This window comes from Pituophis catenifer, unplaced genomic scaffold, assembly GCF_029215685.1.
Source record: "Pituophis catenifer annectens isolate HBS135680 unplaced genomic scaffold, rPitCat1.0.hap2 SCAF_6, whole genome shotgun sequence".
Taxonomy (NCBI): Eukaryota; Metazoa; Chordata; class Lepidosauria; order Squamata; family Colubridae; genus Pituophis; species Pituophis catenifer.
Window position 1 is genome coordinate 34,060,037 of NW_027256886.1, and position 17,718 is coordinate 34,077,754.

Genomic DNA, 17,718 nt, shown 5'->3' on the forward strand with positions numbered 1-17,718 from the left:
TGATTTACATTTGTCAATAATTGCTTTTGAATCCTTACATTTTTTCTGGAGTGAAAGCTCCATATGTCTTTATAAAAGCATTTTGTGAATGTGGAATAGACACTGCTAGGAGGATTCTTAACAGATGTCCCATGGACATCTATAGCCTCCTGATTCGCCTCCTGATTTGCCTAAGGTGCAGCCGCCAGAACCATCGGAGGCTTCTCTTGGCCCGCGGACCTGTAGATTGGTGGCTGTTATTAATGCCCCCCAGTTGTAGAGCGAGATATTCCAGATTTCAAGCCTTGCATGGAGCCGGACGATGACTGCGGTTTCTGGCCCTTCCCAGCTTTCGTGAGAGGGCAGCTGGTGTCAACATCTGGCCTCAAAGCGGCTTAGACTCCATCCACTGCTGTGAGAGAGCAGTGGAATTTATTGAATTTATTGACTTGGAATTGATTGAATATCCCTCCCCAGACTTTGGACTATCTTGATTACCCCAGGTCGTGGACTTCCCCCTGATTAATTAATTAATTGATTGATTAGATGTATTCGCCAACAGAACTTCTTATTCTGCGAGACTCCCCCCTCTCGCAGGTGTGGCCCTCCACTTTATCAAGGGCCTACCTTTATGACGGGGTTTGGCACCCCGAGAGGTGGCATGCCGCAAAAAGGGGATTGAGGGGTTTTTTAGGGAAACTTTTTGATAGATTTTTAAGGGATTTTAAGGGGCGGGAGGGTTGTGTGGGTTTGGGGGTTAACCCACGGGGGGAGGGGTCCAGCCCAGCTGTCAGTGGGGCCATGGAGGGTGCAGATTCCAGGGGTAAGGGGGACATCAGAGTCCATTCTGTCGAGGGCTTCTCTATCAATGTGTTGAGCGGGAGGGGCAGATATGGCGGGAGCAGGGGGCTGCATCATGTGGGGACGCGCACTCGCTATCTTCGAGCGATAGCGCACCCCGGTCCCCATAGCCCTTCTCGCACCCCAGGCTGTTCAGACTCTCAGGGCCTGAGCCTTCGGCTGCTGTTGTGCAATGCCAGGTCCGTGGTAAATAAAGCCCCCCTCTTTTGCGATCTTATTCAGCGGACCTGGCAGGTATTACGGAGACCTGGTTGGGCCATGAGGGGGGTTCCCCTCGTGAATATGTGCCCATCAGGTTTCCGAGCATTCCATCAGCCGAGAGCTCAGGGCAGGGGCGGGGGGGGTGGCGGTTATTATAAAGGAAAGTCTTGATCCGAGGGAGATCCACAGATAGCCGGATGTGAGTCCCTTTTTGTGAAGTGGGGTCGTGGAGTACAGATGGGCTTGTTGATCACGTACCTGGCTCCCTGCCGCATGGCAACGGCCCTGCTCGAGCTGCTCAACGTCATAGCTGAGGTGGCAGTTGGTACCCCCAGACTTCTAGTCATGGGGGATTTCAACCTGCCATCTGTCAGCGAAACGTCTGAGGTGGCTCGAGAGTTCATGGCTTCCATGACGGCCATGGACCTTACTCAGTTAATTCATGACCCTACTCACACGGGTGGACACACTCTGGACTTAGTTTTTGTCTCTGGTCAGTGGTCGAGTGGCCTTGATAGAGGGGATATAGTCATTGAACCCTTGTCATGGTCTGACCACTCGCTCCTTCGACTGGACTTTCTAATCGCTGCACCCCGCCGCAGGGAGGCGGGACCGACCAGGTGGTTCCGCCCCAGGCGCCTGATGGACCCTGATAGGTTCCAGATGGAGCTTGGGCCATTTCCTGAGACTCTGGCTCATGACTCGGCTGAGGACCGGGTGGCCGCCTGGGATAGTGCGGCTGCCGGGGCCTTGGACCGTGTCGTGCCTTTGCGGCCTCTGACCCGGCACCGAACTCACCTAGCTCCTTGGTTCTCCGAGGAGCTTAGGGAGATGAAGCGCCAGAAAAGACGCCTGGAAAGTAATTGGAGGACCAGCCGCTCCGAATCCAACCGAACACTGGTGAGGTCTCATATTAAGACCTACCTAGTGGCGATAAAAGCGGCGAAATCTAGCTATTTTGCCGCTCTTATCGCGTCATCAGATAATCGCCCGGCCGCCCTGTTTAGGGTGACCCGCTCCCTCCTTCACCTGGAAGTGCGGGATGACCCCTTGCAGGGCCGAGCTGAGGACTTTGTGCAGTATCTGTATGACAAAATCGCTCAGATTCGGGAAGGGCTGGCCTCTGACTGGGTATGTCCGGACGGGATGACTGAGGCAGGTCTTGAGAGTGTTATGTGGGAGGAGTTCAATCCTGTGGCTCCTGAGGACATGGACAGGGTCCTGGGACGGCTGAATGTGACCACATGTTTATTGGACCCGTGTCCCTCCTGGTTGGTACTGGCTTCCCGGGAGGTAACACGAGGTCGGTCCTCTCGCCCCTTCTGTAAAGCCGCTGGGTGAGATCATCCATGGCTTCGGGTGGAGTTCCATCAGTACGCTGATGACACCCAGCTGTACATTTCCACCCCAGGCCACCCCAACAATGCCCTTGAAGTGATGTCCCAGTGCCTGGAGGCCGTGCGGGCCTGGATGGGGAGAAACAGGCTCCGACTCAACCCCTCCAAGACCGAGTGGCTGTGGCTTCCAGCGTCCCGATATAGCCAGCTGACGCCATCGCTGGCTATTGGGGGCGAATCACTCGCCCCCACAGAGAGGGCTCGTAACTTGGGCGTCCTCCTGGACGCACGGCTGTCTTTAGAAGATCATTTGACGGCCGTGGCCAGGGGGGCTTTTTATCAGGTTCGCCTGATACTCCAGTTGCGCCCCTTTCTAGATCGGGACTCCCTACGCACAGTCACTCAGGCACTCGTCACTTCCCGCCTGGACTACTGCAACGCTCTCTACATGGGACTCCCCCTGGGGTGCACCCGGAGGCTCCAGCTGGTCCAGAACGCGGCCGCGCGGGGGATTATGGGGGCGATGAGGCGCTCCCATGTGACACCTCTCCTGCGCGAGCTGCACTGGCTCCCAGTGGTCTTCCGGGTGTGCTTCAAGGTGTTGGTGACCACCTTTAAAGCGCTCCATGGCTTAGGGCCGGGGTACTTACGAGACCGCCTTCTGCCACCAATAGCCTCCCACCGGCCAGTACGCTCGCACAGAGTGGGCCTCCTCAAGGTGCCGTCCGCCAGGCAATGTCGGCTGGCGACCCCCAGAGGGAGAGCCTTCTTTGTGGCGGCGCCCACCCTCTGGAACAACCTCCCCCCAGAGATACGTACAATAACAGAACTCCGGATTTTTTGTCGGGCCCTGAAATCCTATTTATTTCAACTAGCTGGGCTGGCTTGAGTTAAATTTTAAATTGATTTTAAATTGGGTTGTTTTAATTTACGGCCAAAATATTTAATTATTTTAAACTGTTTTTAAATTTTGTATGTTCTGTTTTTTCTGTTCACCGCCCTGAGTCCTGTTTGGAGAAGGGCAGTATAGAAATGGAAACAAACAAACAAACAAACAAACAAATAAATAAATAAACAGGGAAAACATTTTTCTTGCTTTATTTCAGTTGTATAGTGTTGATATATATGTGCCAATTTTGAAGTGTCTGTAAGAATCAACATTTGAACTCTGAAATACTTTTAAAAAATTTAAAAATTACTTTTCACAGAAGGTTTTAAAATACTAAAACACAAAGTTTTTGTTTAATTTCAGTTTTTTCTCTGTAGAATCAATCTTTGTTTACTCTTATTCTTATTTGCCATGTAATAACCCTATATTAATTATTGCATAGGATTTATATATAATAATGCAACGATATGCATAGAACTAGAATATAATATTTTTACACATCGCTGTGTTTAATAAGTAATACCTTTTCTTTCTATTATAAGGCAGTTTCTTTGAATTTTATTGGCTTTCTTTTTAAACTTTTAGAGTCATTTGTTATAAAAATGTGATACATATTCCTTGCTGCAAGCAGTATAAACATCTATATCTAGATAATTTTATTTTAATTCTCTTGAGTGGTTTTTATTAAAGGATAAATATAAACTAATTTAATATATTTTAAAAGAAAAGGACTTAGTGATGTTTAAAACTTGGAAGATTCTTAATGAGTTTATAAAAAGATTAATCTGACATTTAACAACATTTATTTCATAATTTTATTTGCTACTTTCGTTAGTAGTTTGTAGGAATGGAATAGATATATTTTGAATTTAGCAGAGTAGTCAATGACTGTATTGTTAAAGACACACTTAATTCGATATATAGATGATTTCAATCTAGCTATATTCAAAGAGAACTTAAAGACACTCTTCATCAAACTGGAATGAATACCAAATGACGTGCCATAAGATTCATTTCTGGGCTCTCTACTCTTCAATATTTCCCCTAATGATTTGGAAGAACAAAGGAAGAAGAACTTATAATATAATACAGCAATGAATGAAATACATAATACCTTAGAAGATAAAAATAAAATTCAGATTAGTCTTGGGTTGTTTGGGAAATGGGCTGAAAATAATAGTAAAATTTAACATGGGCAAATGTAAAGTTCTTCACAAAAATCAAATACACAGGCACAACAGGGCAAAGAACAGGCTTAATAAAAAGATATTGAAGTGATAATTGAGTTCATAATGTAGTCAGCAGTGTAAAACGGGTGCTACAAATGGAAACTTAGTTTATTGATTAAAAGACCAGATCAAATTTAAAAAATAGAGCATATTGAAATATGTAAAAATATTGGGTGAAATAATTGTATAAGATCATTACCTTGGCAGTTGATTCCAATCTGTTCTAGATGGGAAGTCAGATGGCTTTAGCTATCAAGTTTGGCAGTTTTTCTTACTGCTATATATTTGTACTTTGTAGGAGGTAAGATCATCTGTTGATGGGGTCCTAAGGGGCTGTCCTATCAATTAATGATTTTAACATCCTTGCTTTAGCTAAAGGGCGGAGTTGGCAGTCAAAGAGGATATGACTGATGTACTTGATTTGTGGTGCACCACATGTACATATCTTTTCTGAATAAGGAACTTGATGAAATTGCCCCTGTTCTACCATAGAAACCAGGAACTCAAAGTTGATTAAAGCTGCTTTGTCAGGCACAGTTAGATATTTTTCTAGTTGTTCTGGGTCAGTTATTTTAAGAATTTGATGTTAGCAATTTGAACACTAATATCCAGGACCTTTTGTTTGAACTTGTTTTTGCTTGGTAGCTATCTAGGATTAAATATGAAAATAAAAATCTATGGCCTTGGTAAAGTTATCTAGCCATGTGACAGGGACATGCTAGATTGTTCAACAAGACACCTTTTTGGTAGTCTATCCTGGTCCATTGAAAATATCTTCCATCAGTAGTTAAAAGCTCAAATTGTGGTAAAGCTGTAGAAGGATTGGATGTTTATTTCAGGATTTACTGCAGAAGCTGGAATGCTTTTGTTTACACAATGGATCTTAGAAAGCAGATGTGAGTTTGTTCAAGTAATGATGACTGTGATAAGCCCATGGTTCTAGGCCATAAGTCATTACAGATGTTACTTTAGTTCTGCCATGTTCTTAGTTGATTAGACCCTACCTTTATTGTTATATTCAGTTTTAGACACCATTCCAAGGAGTCCAACAAACTGAAATAGATTCAGAGAAGGACAATGAGAATGAACAGAAATTAACATCCTTTTTTCAATAATTTTAGTAAGAATTATACATGAAAAGAAATTAAAGTCTTCTGGGCTTTACCATCTTACCATGGGAAGAGAAGATTTAGAGGACAGATAAGTTATCAGATAGCATTCATCAAAAATTTGAAGGGATATCAAAGAGAAGGTCAATTCCTTTTTGAATCCATTCTTGTAGAGACTACTCAAACCATCTTTCTGAGATGCTTTTAATTTAAATTCCTGAATTGAGCAGGTTGTAGGTATAAGTAGTATCGTCTATCTCTATGATTTACTAATTTTATAAAACAAAGGAACAAATAAGAGTTTTATATACAGTATGAGTTTTCTATATGGTATGGGAGCCTTTATGAGTTAAAAACATTCCTACAATACCTCTAGTTATCAGTGATTTTACTTGTCAGATAAACTATGTCAATCAAAAGTAATTTTGTTGAAAAATATTTATAAATCTAAATCATTTTTCTATCAGTTATATAGTGTCTTTCTCATTTAACACAAAAGATACCTTAAAATAATTATAATTTCATAAACAAATTCCTTTTAATGCTTGATAATAATAAATTCTGTTTTTCTTAATAGGATGTATTTAGTTTTCAAGTGTCTCCTAATATTAACCCTATTAAGTTGAATGAATTGGCAATTCGGAAATGGTTGACTATCCATGGAAAAGAAGATGAAGAAGTTGATCCTTATGATTATGTGTTACAAGTTAATGGAAGACTGGAATATGTTTTTGGAGATCATCCATTAATTCAATACCAGGTAGCATTTTCACAAAATAATATACCGATTTGGAACTTGGAAAAACAAATCATATATAAAATATTGATTTAAACTGTGAATAATATTCTTAATTTTTTTCTTTTTAATATTAATTTATTTGGTAATGCTAGTACACATGGACTTAAAGAGAGAAAGAATTTCATATAAAAGATTATGAGAACTTTGTTGTCGTATTAATAAGAAATACTGTATATAGTACTATACATATCCCAATCAACATTTTAAAAACTTAAATCTGTAGAATTGGAAGCAAATTATTTAGTTACAATTTGGATGTATTGCTTAATTGGTAATAAAAGTATAATCTTTTTCCAACTTACTCTTATTTTCTGAAGTTCTTTGGCCTTAATTATATTTTAATATATGGGAATATGTACTGTGTTTTTGACTGTATACTTGCATACTCATTTCAAAAAATGAGCAAAATAAAAAAAATATACAGAACTGGAATGGGCTAATAATATTAGCATTAATAATTCATTAAATTTATGTGCCATTAATATGGTTTAATAATAATGATTATCAAAATACTGAATGCCATAACAAAAAATCTTAAATGGCACCTAGAAAATTAGCGCAGTGACACAATTTCTATCTGTCAATTGAAAAAGGCCACACTGCTTAGATCCACATACCATATATAGCATGCCTATACATTATGACATCCTTGGGAAGAACTTGATATATATAAAGGCCAACCCCAACTAAAGAACTGACAAGTGTGGCTTCATATTGTCATGAACAAATAATAATAATTTATTAACATTACATAAATATAATAAAAATATTATTGAATTTATATGCTGCCTGGCTCCCAGCAACTCTGGGCAGCTAAATGTGATTTTAATTTACTTAAAATACAGTGTGTATAGTTGACATATAAATTAACATTTTCTTAAGATTATTAAGTGCAGTTAATTAAATTATCTATATTTAATAATTCCCTGTTTCCATTACAACTTTTACAGGAGCTACAGAGCTCACATTGTGTCCTCTTGAAGGAGCACAAACTGCCCTTGGGACTCTGCATTTCCTATTTGAAAAGCTCCATGTAATTTTGAACTTACAATTTTCTTTTTCAGTATATCCATTGTTGTGTAATAAACAGAGCTCTTCCTCAGCTGACACTTATTGAATGCAGCACAATTAAAACAATGTATGAACAGGAAATGATCGCTATAGAAGTAGCAGTAAATCGAAAATCAAACAATCTTCCTCTTCCTCTACCACCCAAAAAATCACGTGTGAGTTTTCATGCATATATATATGGATGTTACTATTTTGGGGGAGGGGACTATTAATGCTTTAGACCTGAAGGGAGAAATTTATTCAGAGAACCCTGACTGCTATCCAGAGATTTTCAAACTGCAGTGTCTTAAAATGATAAAATATATTTATCCTTCATGAAAAAAACTAAATCATGAATAATAAGTGACCACAAAACTACTTCAGTTGTCATAGTTTTGAGATGGCTACACCCATGGTAGCCCACTGTAGACTTGTTCAGATAAAGAAGGCGGGAGTTTTGGCAGAGATTCCAGTTTGTCTGAACAAACCTGATCATTTTTTTTTTTAATGAAATGTCCCCAACCCACAATGTGAGAACTTTTGCAGTAAACAGAATTTATGACTTCAGTTTAATGTTTCTGTTCTAATCTGCTGAAATGTTATTTACAAAAGAGAAATGATTCTGAAAAGAATCCTAACAGGTAGTTTTGCATTTTCTCCTGTTATTGAATTGGAGGGATTAATGCCAGACTGGGCTCACTGGGATAAATAATCTCTGATTTGGGTTTATTGCCTGCAAATTTTCTGCAGTTACTCAGGGCTTCCAAAGTGGATTGTCCTTTTCTTACCTGGAACTTTATCCAGTGTTGGACAGGCACAGTGGTGGGTTTCAATATTTTTTACTATCGGTTCTGTGGGTGTGGCTTGGTGGGCATGGCATGGCTTGGTGGGTGTGGCTTGGTGGCATGGCAAGGGACGGATACTGTAAAATCTCCATTCCCACCCCACTCCAGGGGAAGGATACTGTAAAATCTCCATTCCCTCCCCAATCCAGGGGAAGGTTACTGCAAAATCCCCATTTCCTCCGATCAGCTGGGACCTGGGAGGTAGAGAATAGATAGGGGCGAGGCCAATCAGAATTTTTACTACCAGTTCTCCGAACTACTCAAAATTTCCGCTACTAGTTCCCCAGAACTGGTCAGAACCTGCTGAAACCCACCTCTGGACAGGCACTTCCATTGTATCCAAAACCACTCCTACCAGATGCTCTGCAAAGTAGAATTGTACTACTGGTATACTGATTTTGAAATGTGTATGTACAGTATATATGTATTGCTTAAAGAGAATGAAAATCACCCAGTGCTGTTTTCTTTCTACCACAGTTGACTCAAAGTGTCTGGGAGATTGGCCACCCTTTCAAAATTTTGCTAGTAAATGGTAGTAAATTGAATACAGAAGAAACTGCCAAAGTAAGTAACTGTTTTCCAATACAAGAGATACATTATCTGTTCATCCCAGTATATTTTGTATATTATGATCATACTTGAGTTATTATTTAATTTATGAGCAAAGCTATCAGATATAAGTTTATATAACTTACGTTATTTGATATTTAATGTTCCATTTGCTCAGTTTACAAACTATGGACAATTCAAATTGAGTCATACATAAACATTCTTTTCTGTGGTAAGTAAAAAAGGAAATGAACCATTATTTCCTATGAAACTAAAAAAAAATCCTCCTTTTAAAATACATTGTTTTAGTGTTAAATGCCATTAGCGTTTTTAGTAGCTTAGAGATGAATTATTTTGAACAATTTAAATAGAATGGTGCCCAAGTACAACATACAAATGTTTTCTTATATTTAACTACCACAGAGCCATAGAGGATGTATTTTATTGTTTGCTTATTGATTTCTGCTCAATTTGAGTAGTTTTATAATGCAGTTACTTTTTAATTCATTCTTGTGCTCCTTAGTCTCTCAGTGGCTTTCAGTAGTGTTCACCATAGTATCTTTCTGAGATAGCTCTGAGGGCAAGGGATTGAGGACACCATTCCAGAGTGGTACTTTTCCTTTCGCCAGGGCTGGTTCCAATAGGTGCTGGTTGCAGAGACGGATGTTCTCTGAGCCTGTCCTTGTGGAATGCCTTAGGGTTCTTCTCTTTTCTACGTCCTTTTCAACATCTACATGAAAGCAGTCGGTGATGAGAACCCAGTTATATCTTTTGATTCCTAGGTCAGCAAAGTGAGGCTGTTGAAGTTCTGTCTCAGTGTCTCTAGATTCTGTAGGTTTGGCTAAGGAGGGACCATCCCCAGCTCATCCGATCAAGACCAAGTGGTTGTGACTTTGTGGGCCACTAAGAAGTAGGGATATTTCATTTCTGACCTTGAATGGGGTTGCCTTTCCCACTTCAAGGGTGCTGTGCATTCTGGCCTCACAGCTGAAGTTGCTGGACTCACCGCTCCTGCTTTATGAGCACAAATGTCAGAGAGAGTTCAAGGATGTCTAAGAAGGAAGTATTGGTATCATCACAATCCCAACAGTGGTCATCAACAAACGCAGTCATGCCATCTCAGTTCTATAATCAGGCCCAAATCCTGATTGAAAAGGATTCAGATAATCTGTTTCTTCCAGGCCCCTCAGGAGTTGTAAGCCAACCATTTACTCAACAACCTTCTCTAAAAAGAGTTTCCCTCATCTTGTGCAGAGAAGCATTTGCCACTGCCTTTACCCAACCACCTGATACTTCCCAGAACAGAATATAAAATAACTTTGTCTCCTTACAGCAGAATTGTTTAAGCTTTATTGCATACAGCATAAAATAATATCATTAAGATCAATTGCATGAAAGCCACCTTTTCCATGTTTTTTTTTCAAGTACATATATTTTAATAATCCTTGGTATTATTTGTTTAGTTGATACAATATTTTAAAATAATTTTCTATCGTGTATCTTGTAGGTTCATATCAGGGCTGGCCTCTTCCATGGTAATGAACTCCTTTGTAAACCTATTGTAAGCTCAGAAATAGCAGGGAGAAATGACCATGTTTGGAATGAACCCTTGGAATTTGACATCAATGTCTGTGATTTGCCGAGAATGGCTAGATTGTGCTTTGTGGTTTATGCTGTTATGGATAAAATGAAAAATAAAAAATCAGCCAAGGCACTGAATCCATCCAAATACCAGACCATGAGGAAAGCTGGGAAAGTGGTAATGAATGCATTTAATTACTTCTTTACATTCCTGTCCGCAGCAGGGTATGCTACTTCATGTGTATCTGTGTGGCTATAGATGTTTTAGGTTTCTATTTCCCTCTATACATGCAAAGATATTTAAACTCCTGAAAAGCTGTTTCAAATCAGCAATTGTTTCTTTCAACCTAGTCTACTTCACAGGGTGGTCGCTTTGATGATAAAATGAAGGGAGAATCTTCCCATGTGCAGTGATTGAAACCATCAAAAAATATGCAGGTTGTCATTGACCTATGACCATTTATTTGGTCAGCAACAGTTCCAAATTAGAATGATTCTGAACAAATTATAGTTACGACTGGTCTATGGCGTTCTCAGCTATTCCAGCACCCCCACAGTCACATTATCACATTATCACCCACAATTTGAGTGCTTAGCAACCCGTTCACACAACCAGTTGCCAAGCATCCCAATCATGTGATTGCAACCTTTTCTGACATTCTGCGGATTGTCAGTGCAGAAGCCATCAGGGAAGGTTGCAAGTTGCGAGGGAAAGTTTTCCCCACGCACACACCCTTCCCCACCTGGTAGCATCCACTTATTTGCCCAAGGAACTGGGACATGCGACTTCCTGCCAGCTTCCCCATTGGCTTTGGTTGTAGATAGTCATCAGGAAGTTCCCTTGCATAACAGCCATGGTATTTAGTTAACAGTGGCAAACAGGACTGCAAGAATTGATGCCACTAAGTGATACAGTCACATTTGCTTAGTGATGGAAATTCTGGTTCCAGTTGCCTTTGTAACTCGAGGACTACCTTGTAATTGAAATAAGAATATGGTGTTTGAGGTTTCAGATTGTTTCAACACTTCACATTTTGTTTGCATTACACTAGAGCTTCCCTAATATTTTCTGTAATAAACATTAATCTTAACATTTTTATGTGTGTTTTGTGCACTAAGATATATTTATAGTCTAAAAAGGCAAAGGCATTTCATTCTACAATTATCTATTATCGGGCTAATTAAATTTAAAACAAATGTGCTATCGCTGTTAAACTGGTCTAGCATGTTAATGAACTATAAAATTTAACTATAATCAACTTGAATATATATTAATTATTTGAATCATTGATCTTTAAGTTCATATTTTTTGTAAATGTTTATGTATTTATTTACACTTGCATCTTTTCTATCAAGGTGTTCACTGTTTACATTCATTAGCTTTTTATCCTCATAACCATTTGCAGTCGGTCACATTGAGAGAATAGGGCTGGTCAATCAATGGGAAAATAAGTTTGCGATAGTTTGTGCCTGGGTGTCCTTTAGTCCCATAGTTCAAGCTGCATTATTCTTGAATGTCTTTCAAGATCCCTCCCACCATCAGCAACTTAGTTAGTAGCATTTTTTTTCCCCTTGGTGTCACTGTACACCTCCCCTCTCCTGATTTTAATTTTCAAATAATTTGGTTTGTCTTTGCAGCATTATCCTGTGGCATGGGTCAATACTATGGTATTTGATTTTAAAGGACAGTTGAAAACTGGAGACCTTCTCTTGCACAGCTGGTCATCATTTCCTGGTGAGACTGAAGTTGCTGTATGGGGACCTGCATAGCCTCCATTGATTTCAGAGTGGCTGAATTTGCTGGGACTGCCTACAACAGCTACTCTAGAATGAAAAGCATGCCGTGCGGATTAGGATTAATACAGTATTAGAGAACAGGATGAAGATCTGTAATGTATAGCTATAAAAAAAAAAGACTATTGATAATGAAATACTGACAGGAATGATAATCAATCCCAAATAGAGAGCTCTTTTCCCTAAGATGAAATCTTTCTCTTGGCTACCAGTATAAAAACTTTCTGTTAAGAGATGGATATCTTATGGTTGCTAACTTAATACTTAAGCTTGCAAGAGAAGCTGCTGTGTCGTTCTCAAGAAACAATGCATCAAAGTTGTTGCACATATGTGCTATAATTAGTGCACATTCTGAACCACATTTTGGAAATTAAATGTAAAGCACTACTTTGCCCTAGTAGAACTCTTAAAGTTAAAATTTCATTAAAATAGGTTAGAACTTGTTTCTCTGTCATTGTATTTTAAGAGTAAGATGAAGAATGGAAAATATGGTTGTGTATGGAATAAATATACTACCTATATTTATTTTAATACAGATATACAAAAGATTTTAGGGCAGATAACATTCCAATTTTGAAACATCCCATTCTGATTGTAACAAGTGATTCAGCCTCAAAAAAAAAAAAAAAAAAACCCATCCTGTGAAATAGAGGAGTAATCATTTTGACTCTGGACCACTTCCAGTAATGTCATATAGAACATTTTACCATTGGAACATTTCCAGTGAAGTCAGGATATTTCAGCTTTGAACACCTGTATTCAGAATATTTACATTTCCATCTAACTTCTAATTAGTTTAGAACTTCCATTAGTTTATATGGAAATACATTGGTCTCTGTTTTTTTGAAGGCTGTTCAATGATCTGTTGGCCCTCATAGAAGCAATTCAGTTAAAGTAATCTACCTCTGTTTATAAAGTATATTTAGCATTGGAAGCATAGCCATGAGGATCTTGAAATGTGTTTATATATTTACAGAAGTAATGCTCTTAAACAATATGTATAGTTAAATAAAATGTGTGTTATTCTGGTTACCTAGATGAACTTGAAGAAATGTTGCATCCAATGGGAACGGTACAGACTAACCCATACACTGAAAATGCCACAACTTTGCAAATCAGATTTCAAGAATATTCAAAATGTCCTATTTATTACCCCCCTTTTGATAAGGTAAGGAGTCATGATAATGTTTGCCTATGCTTTCACTTCCACACCAGTGCTCAAAAATATACAAGCCCAACATACCTCTTTGTCCAATTGTATTGTTACCAGGGAACTTACAACATAGTTAAAGAACTCACAAAAAAGCTTGGACATCTCACAGAGGGGAGCAAATATTCTATCAACTCCCCAGTACAGTGACTCCAGAAAATCAAAGACCTAATATAGAAGGTAAGATGATGGTTTCAATCGATGTCACAGCACTCCTTACAGCCATAGATTCAGAACTAGGGGAAAAATGCATGGCAGCAATATACCCAAAATAAACAAGTACACTAAGATTGACATACCCAGAACATAGACCTCATCAACCTCTGGCTCACTACCTAATTTCAGTATAATTGAAATTATATATCAACAAATCACAGGAACACTCATGGAATCACCACTTTAAGGACTTACAGCAAAGACTCCAATGCAGCATCTAGAAACCATAGCGCTCCCATGCATAAAACCAAAAGTATGAATCTGGTATGTGGACAACAGCTTTGTCATAATAAAAAAGGAAAAACTAAAGAAGAAATGAAGCAATCAACAACATCTTCAAAGAAATAAAATTCATATGGAAAAAAGATAACAATGCACTGCCCATCTTGAGTGACCTCATTAACAGAAGAAATGGTGGCAAATTAGAAAACTTTAAGGGAGAAACCACCCACACTAATTTAGTGATCCACTATCAAAGTAACAACCCAACCTCCCATGAGGGGAGCAAAACTTATTCAGATGAGCATCTAAACAATATCATCTAAACAATATCTTTTAACAAAAAAAATACCTATACAACTTTATCAAAAGTGGCTGACCCACATCAGCACAAGCTATGAGAAGGATAATACTACCATACATTAAAAATATCTAAGAAATAATCAATCTACAGGCTATTGCAACCACACAGCATCACCAGCACACAAACCAACTAAATCCCTCTACAACATCTTCAGTAAAAACAAGAGACAGTAGCCCAAGGCAAAAAAATAATAATAAATAGGAGTAATCTTCAACATACAGAATAAAATCTGTAACAGCCACTATGTAGGATAGACAGAGTGTACCCATGAACATCAACTTGCAGTCAGAAGACATAATGAAAAATCCTTAATTTCACAGCACACCGACTTAATCATAGTTTCATCCTAGACCAAACTAAATCCAAAACTGCTGGGAATTCCTGAAAGCTTGCCACTCAAATCAGCCATCAACAAGCACAGACAACATTTATACACCATTCAAGAGACAATTTAAAAAGGACCAGAACATCAACTCACCAGCAATCAATAGCCGAATAAACAGAAATTAACAGGATTAACACGAGACAATTAAGCAGTAAACAACAGCCTAATCAAGGAAATACCAAGAAGAAAACAATACCCTCATCAATTCTGACATGGCAAGCCACTGTATATAAACAGCAAACTCTACTTGCTTCTAGTACTGAAGATTTTACCTAACCAGGTAACAAAATATTTGCAAGAAAACAATCAAGCTCAGGGACCATATGAACTCAATAGTCACTTCAGTTTTAAATCTATGAGATAGTCTTCAAAACTTAGGTTAGATAGAAGTTCTTTTGGTGTATATAGGGAAACAAAGTTTCTATGAGAAATCTTTAGCTCTTAATCCTGCAGATATACTACTGTGCAGCTGCAGAATCCATATGTATGTTTCAATATGTGAGGGGGGTATGTTTCATTTAAATCCACTGTTACTGGTAATATCTAAAATGTGGAGCAGATCATTTGAATCTACAGTATCTTTGGATAGAAAATCTATTTTGTTCCTCCCATCTGTAGGGGTGATGTAAACATACATTTTAAATTGCCAATAAAAGTAGCTGAAAAATGAAACAATGCTATAGGTACAACTTGAAAACTTTAAATTGACAAGTTGCATAAATGGTTGTTTAAAACAACAGTCCCCAACCTTTCCTGCTTAGTGGCCTGGCAGGGAGATGTGGAGAGGATACTTCATCTGAGCACAAGCACAAATGGAACATTGTACAGGCTCTAGGTTGGAGAACAGCATGGAATTTGGGCCAATTTGATGCCTATTTTCATTCTACTCTTTCTGCTACCAACTACTGCTAGAAATACTGAAGCAAATGAATTGAGAATTTGAAACCATGAGGAATTTGAAATTACAATTATTTTTGTCATAAACCTGTTCCCAGTAGAATCTTGCATTTCACACAGTCTCAGGTTGAATCTTTGACATCTCTAGTTAGATCTGGGTAAAAATTCATGCATATTGAGCTAAGAAGAGCTAATGGGCAAATCCAATATAAGCTTCCTTCTCCTTTAATTAAAAGTGAGTGCAACAGTCCAGCCAGCCTAAATCTGAAATAGCAATAGCAATAGCACTTAGACTTATATACCGCTTGACAGCCCTCTCTAAACGGTTACAGAGTCAACATATTGCCCCCAACAATCTGGGTCGTCATTTTACCCACCTCGGAAGGATGAAAGGCTGAGTCAACCTTGAGCCTGGTGAGATCTGAATTGCCAAATTGCAGGCAGCAGGTAGTCAGCAGAAGTAGCCTGCAGTACTGCACTCTAACCACTGCGGCTCATGTTCACAAATGTGTAATTTCAAGGTCTACATTCATCGTTTAGTATTTAAGTTTTGTTACAGAGCTGTTGGTACAGTGTTGGTATTTGTTGGTATAGTGAATTTTCTTACAATGAAATAATGGAACCTGATTAATGTTAAGATATGATGGTATAAGATGCAAATTTTGTATCTGAACAAGGACAGGAAGAACAATGTAAATGACATTAATTTCCTTACATGCACATGTCATTTATTAGGCTGCACAGAAACCAGTTTATCTTTAATTCTAATATTGTCTGAACTTGTTCAGCTGTGTGTGTGTGCATGTGTGGGCAGTAAATTTTAAATTTAAACTTAAATTTCTTAACATGAGTTAAATTTTCTGCAGATACTTGAAAAAGCAGCTGAAATTGCAAGGAACAGTGATTGTTCTGGCATGCCAGTAAGTATCAGAGATGAAATAATGGCTATTCCCCATTTAAAACAGAATGTATTTATTTTATGTATTTGCTTTTACCAGGCGCAAAGTGCTAATATTCAGAAATAATTTAGTTAAATCGTGATATTCTTTCAGAATTCTATTTCTAGTAAAATGCATCAAAATTCTGCTCGTTAGCAGCCCACTAAATATTGTGATATATGAATGAATCATTGTCCTTGCAGGCACATTTAAATTCCTTGCTCCTTTCTTCCCCTCTTTATTTTTAATATCCTTACATTTCTATTTAGCTTTTTATTACCCATAGTTTTCTAAGTCAGTTGAGCCAGGAGTTGGAATTGGCTGAGGTTTGGATATCACGTTCTGAAGTTGGTTTATTTAAATAAATATAGCTTGAATACAAGACAACATGACAAATTGTGGGTAAATAAGAGCCTAAGTGGATGCTTCTATATTCCTTTTTACCACATTGGATAGGCCACAACAGCTCAAAAGAAGACTTAGTGTACTAGGCATAATTCCAAAGTAATTTACTACAGGTTCATGGCAGCAAGAATAAATTTAGCACAGCATTGGAAAGGATATAAATTACCAAAAATATCTGACCGGGAACTTAAACTTGGAGAATATACAGTAATGGCAAAATGCAGCAAAAACAGGCATAAATATCAATAAATAGCAATGCTGGATGGTGAATTCTGGGAGTTGAAGTCCACAAAACTTAATGTTGCCAAGGCTGAGTAATACTGATATAGAGTATAGTTTTTAAAGGGGCAAAAAACAAGTAGTGGGTTTTAAATCCCGGTGCTACTGGTTCGCTAGCAGTAGCTTTGCGAGCCTGCGGTGCTTTTGCGCATGTGCAGAGTGTTTTTTATGATATCTGGGTGAGTGGGCGGAGCCTCCTGCCACCGCCACTACCAGTTCGCCCAAACTGGGACGAACCAGGAGCAACCTACCTGGAAAAAACTAACTAAAGCATTAAAATCAAAGATACACACACACACACACACACACACACACACACACACACACACACACACAAAAATGAGATGTCTATAAATGTTTTACATTAGTCAAAATATGATAAAAGGAAAAGTAGAAACTAACGTTTATAAATTTATAGTTATAGTAGAGTTTTTCCCCCTCTTTTCTAGGTTTATTGTTTATATTGTATGTTTGAATATTGTACAGTGGAAAAAATGATTTCTAATTTTTTCCCCCATTTTTAAGACAATGTTCAAACATAAATGTCAAAAGTTCTGCTGGATGTTGACTTCATATGGTATT

The 17,718-nt window shown here is 38.6% G+C and overlaps 1 protein-coding gene across 1 annotated transcript in view; it reads left to right on the forward strand.

Annotated features, from left to right (window-relative positions):
• The window catches only part of PIK3CB (phosphatidylinositol-4,5-bisphosphate 3-kinase catalytic subunit beta), a 74,600-nt gene that overhangs the window by 29,507 nt on the left and 27,375 nt on the right, over positions 1-17,718 (forward strand). The window contains exons 7-13 of the mRNA XM_070946110.1: positions 6,183-6,365; positions 7,469-7,630; positions 8,777-8,863; positions 10,356-10,607; positions 12,068-12,164; positions 13,261-13,391; positions 16,381-16,434. Of these exons, the coding sequence (XP_070802211.1) occupies positions 6,183-6,365; positions 7,469-7,630; positions 8,777-8,863; positions 10,356-10,607; positions 12,068-12,164; positions 13,261-13,391; positions 16,381-16,434 (966 nt within the window). The remainder of the gene's footprint in view (positions 1-6,182; positions 6,366-7,468; positions 7,631-8,776; positions 8,864-10,355; positions 10,608-12,067; positions 12,165-13,260; positions 13,392-16,380; positions 16,435-17,718) is intronic.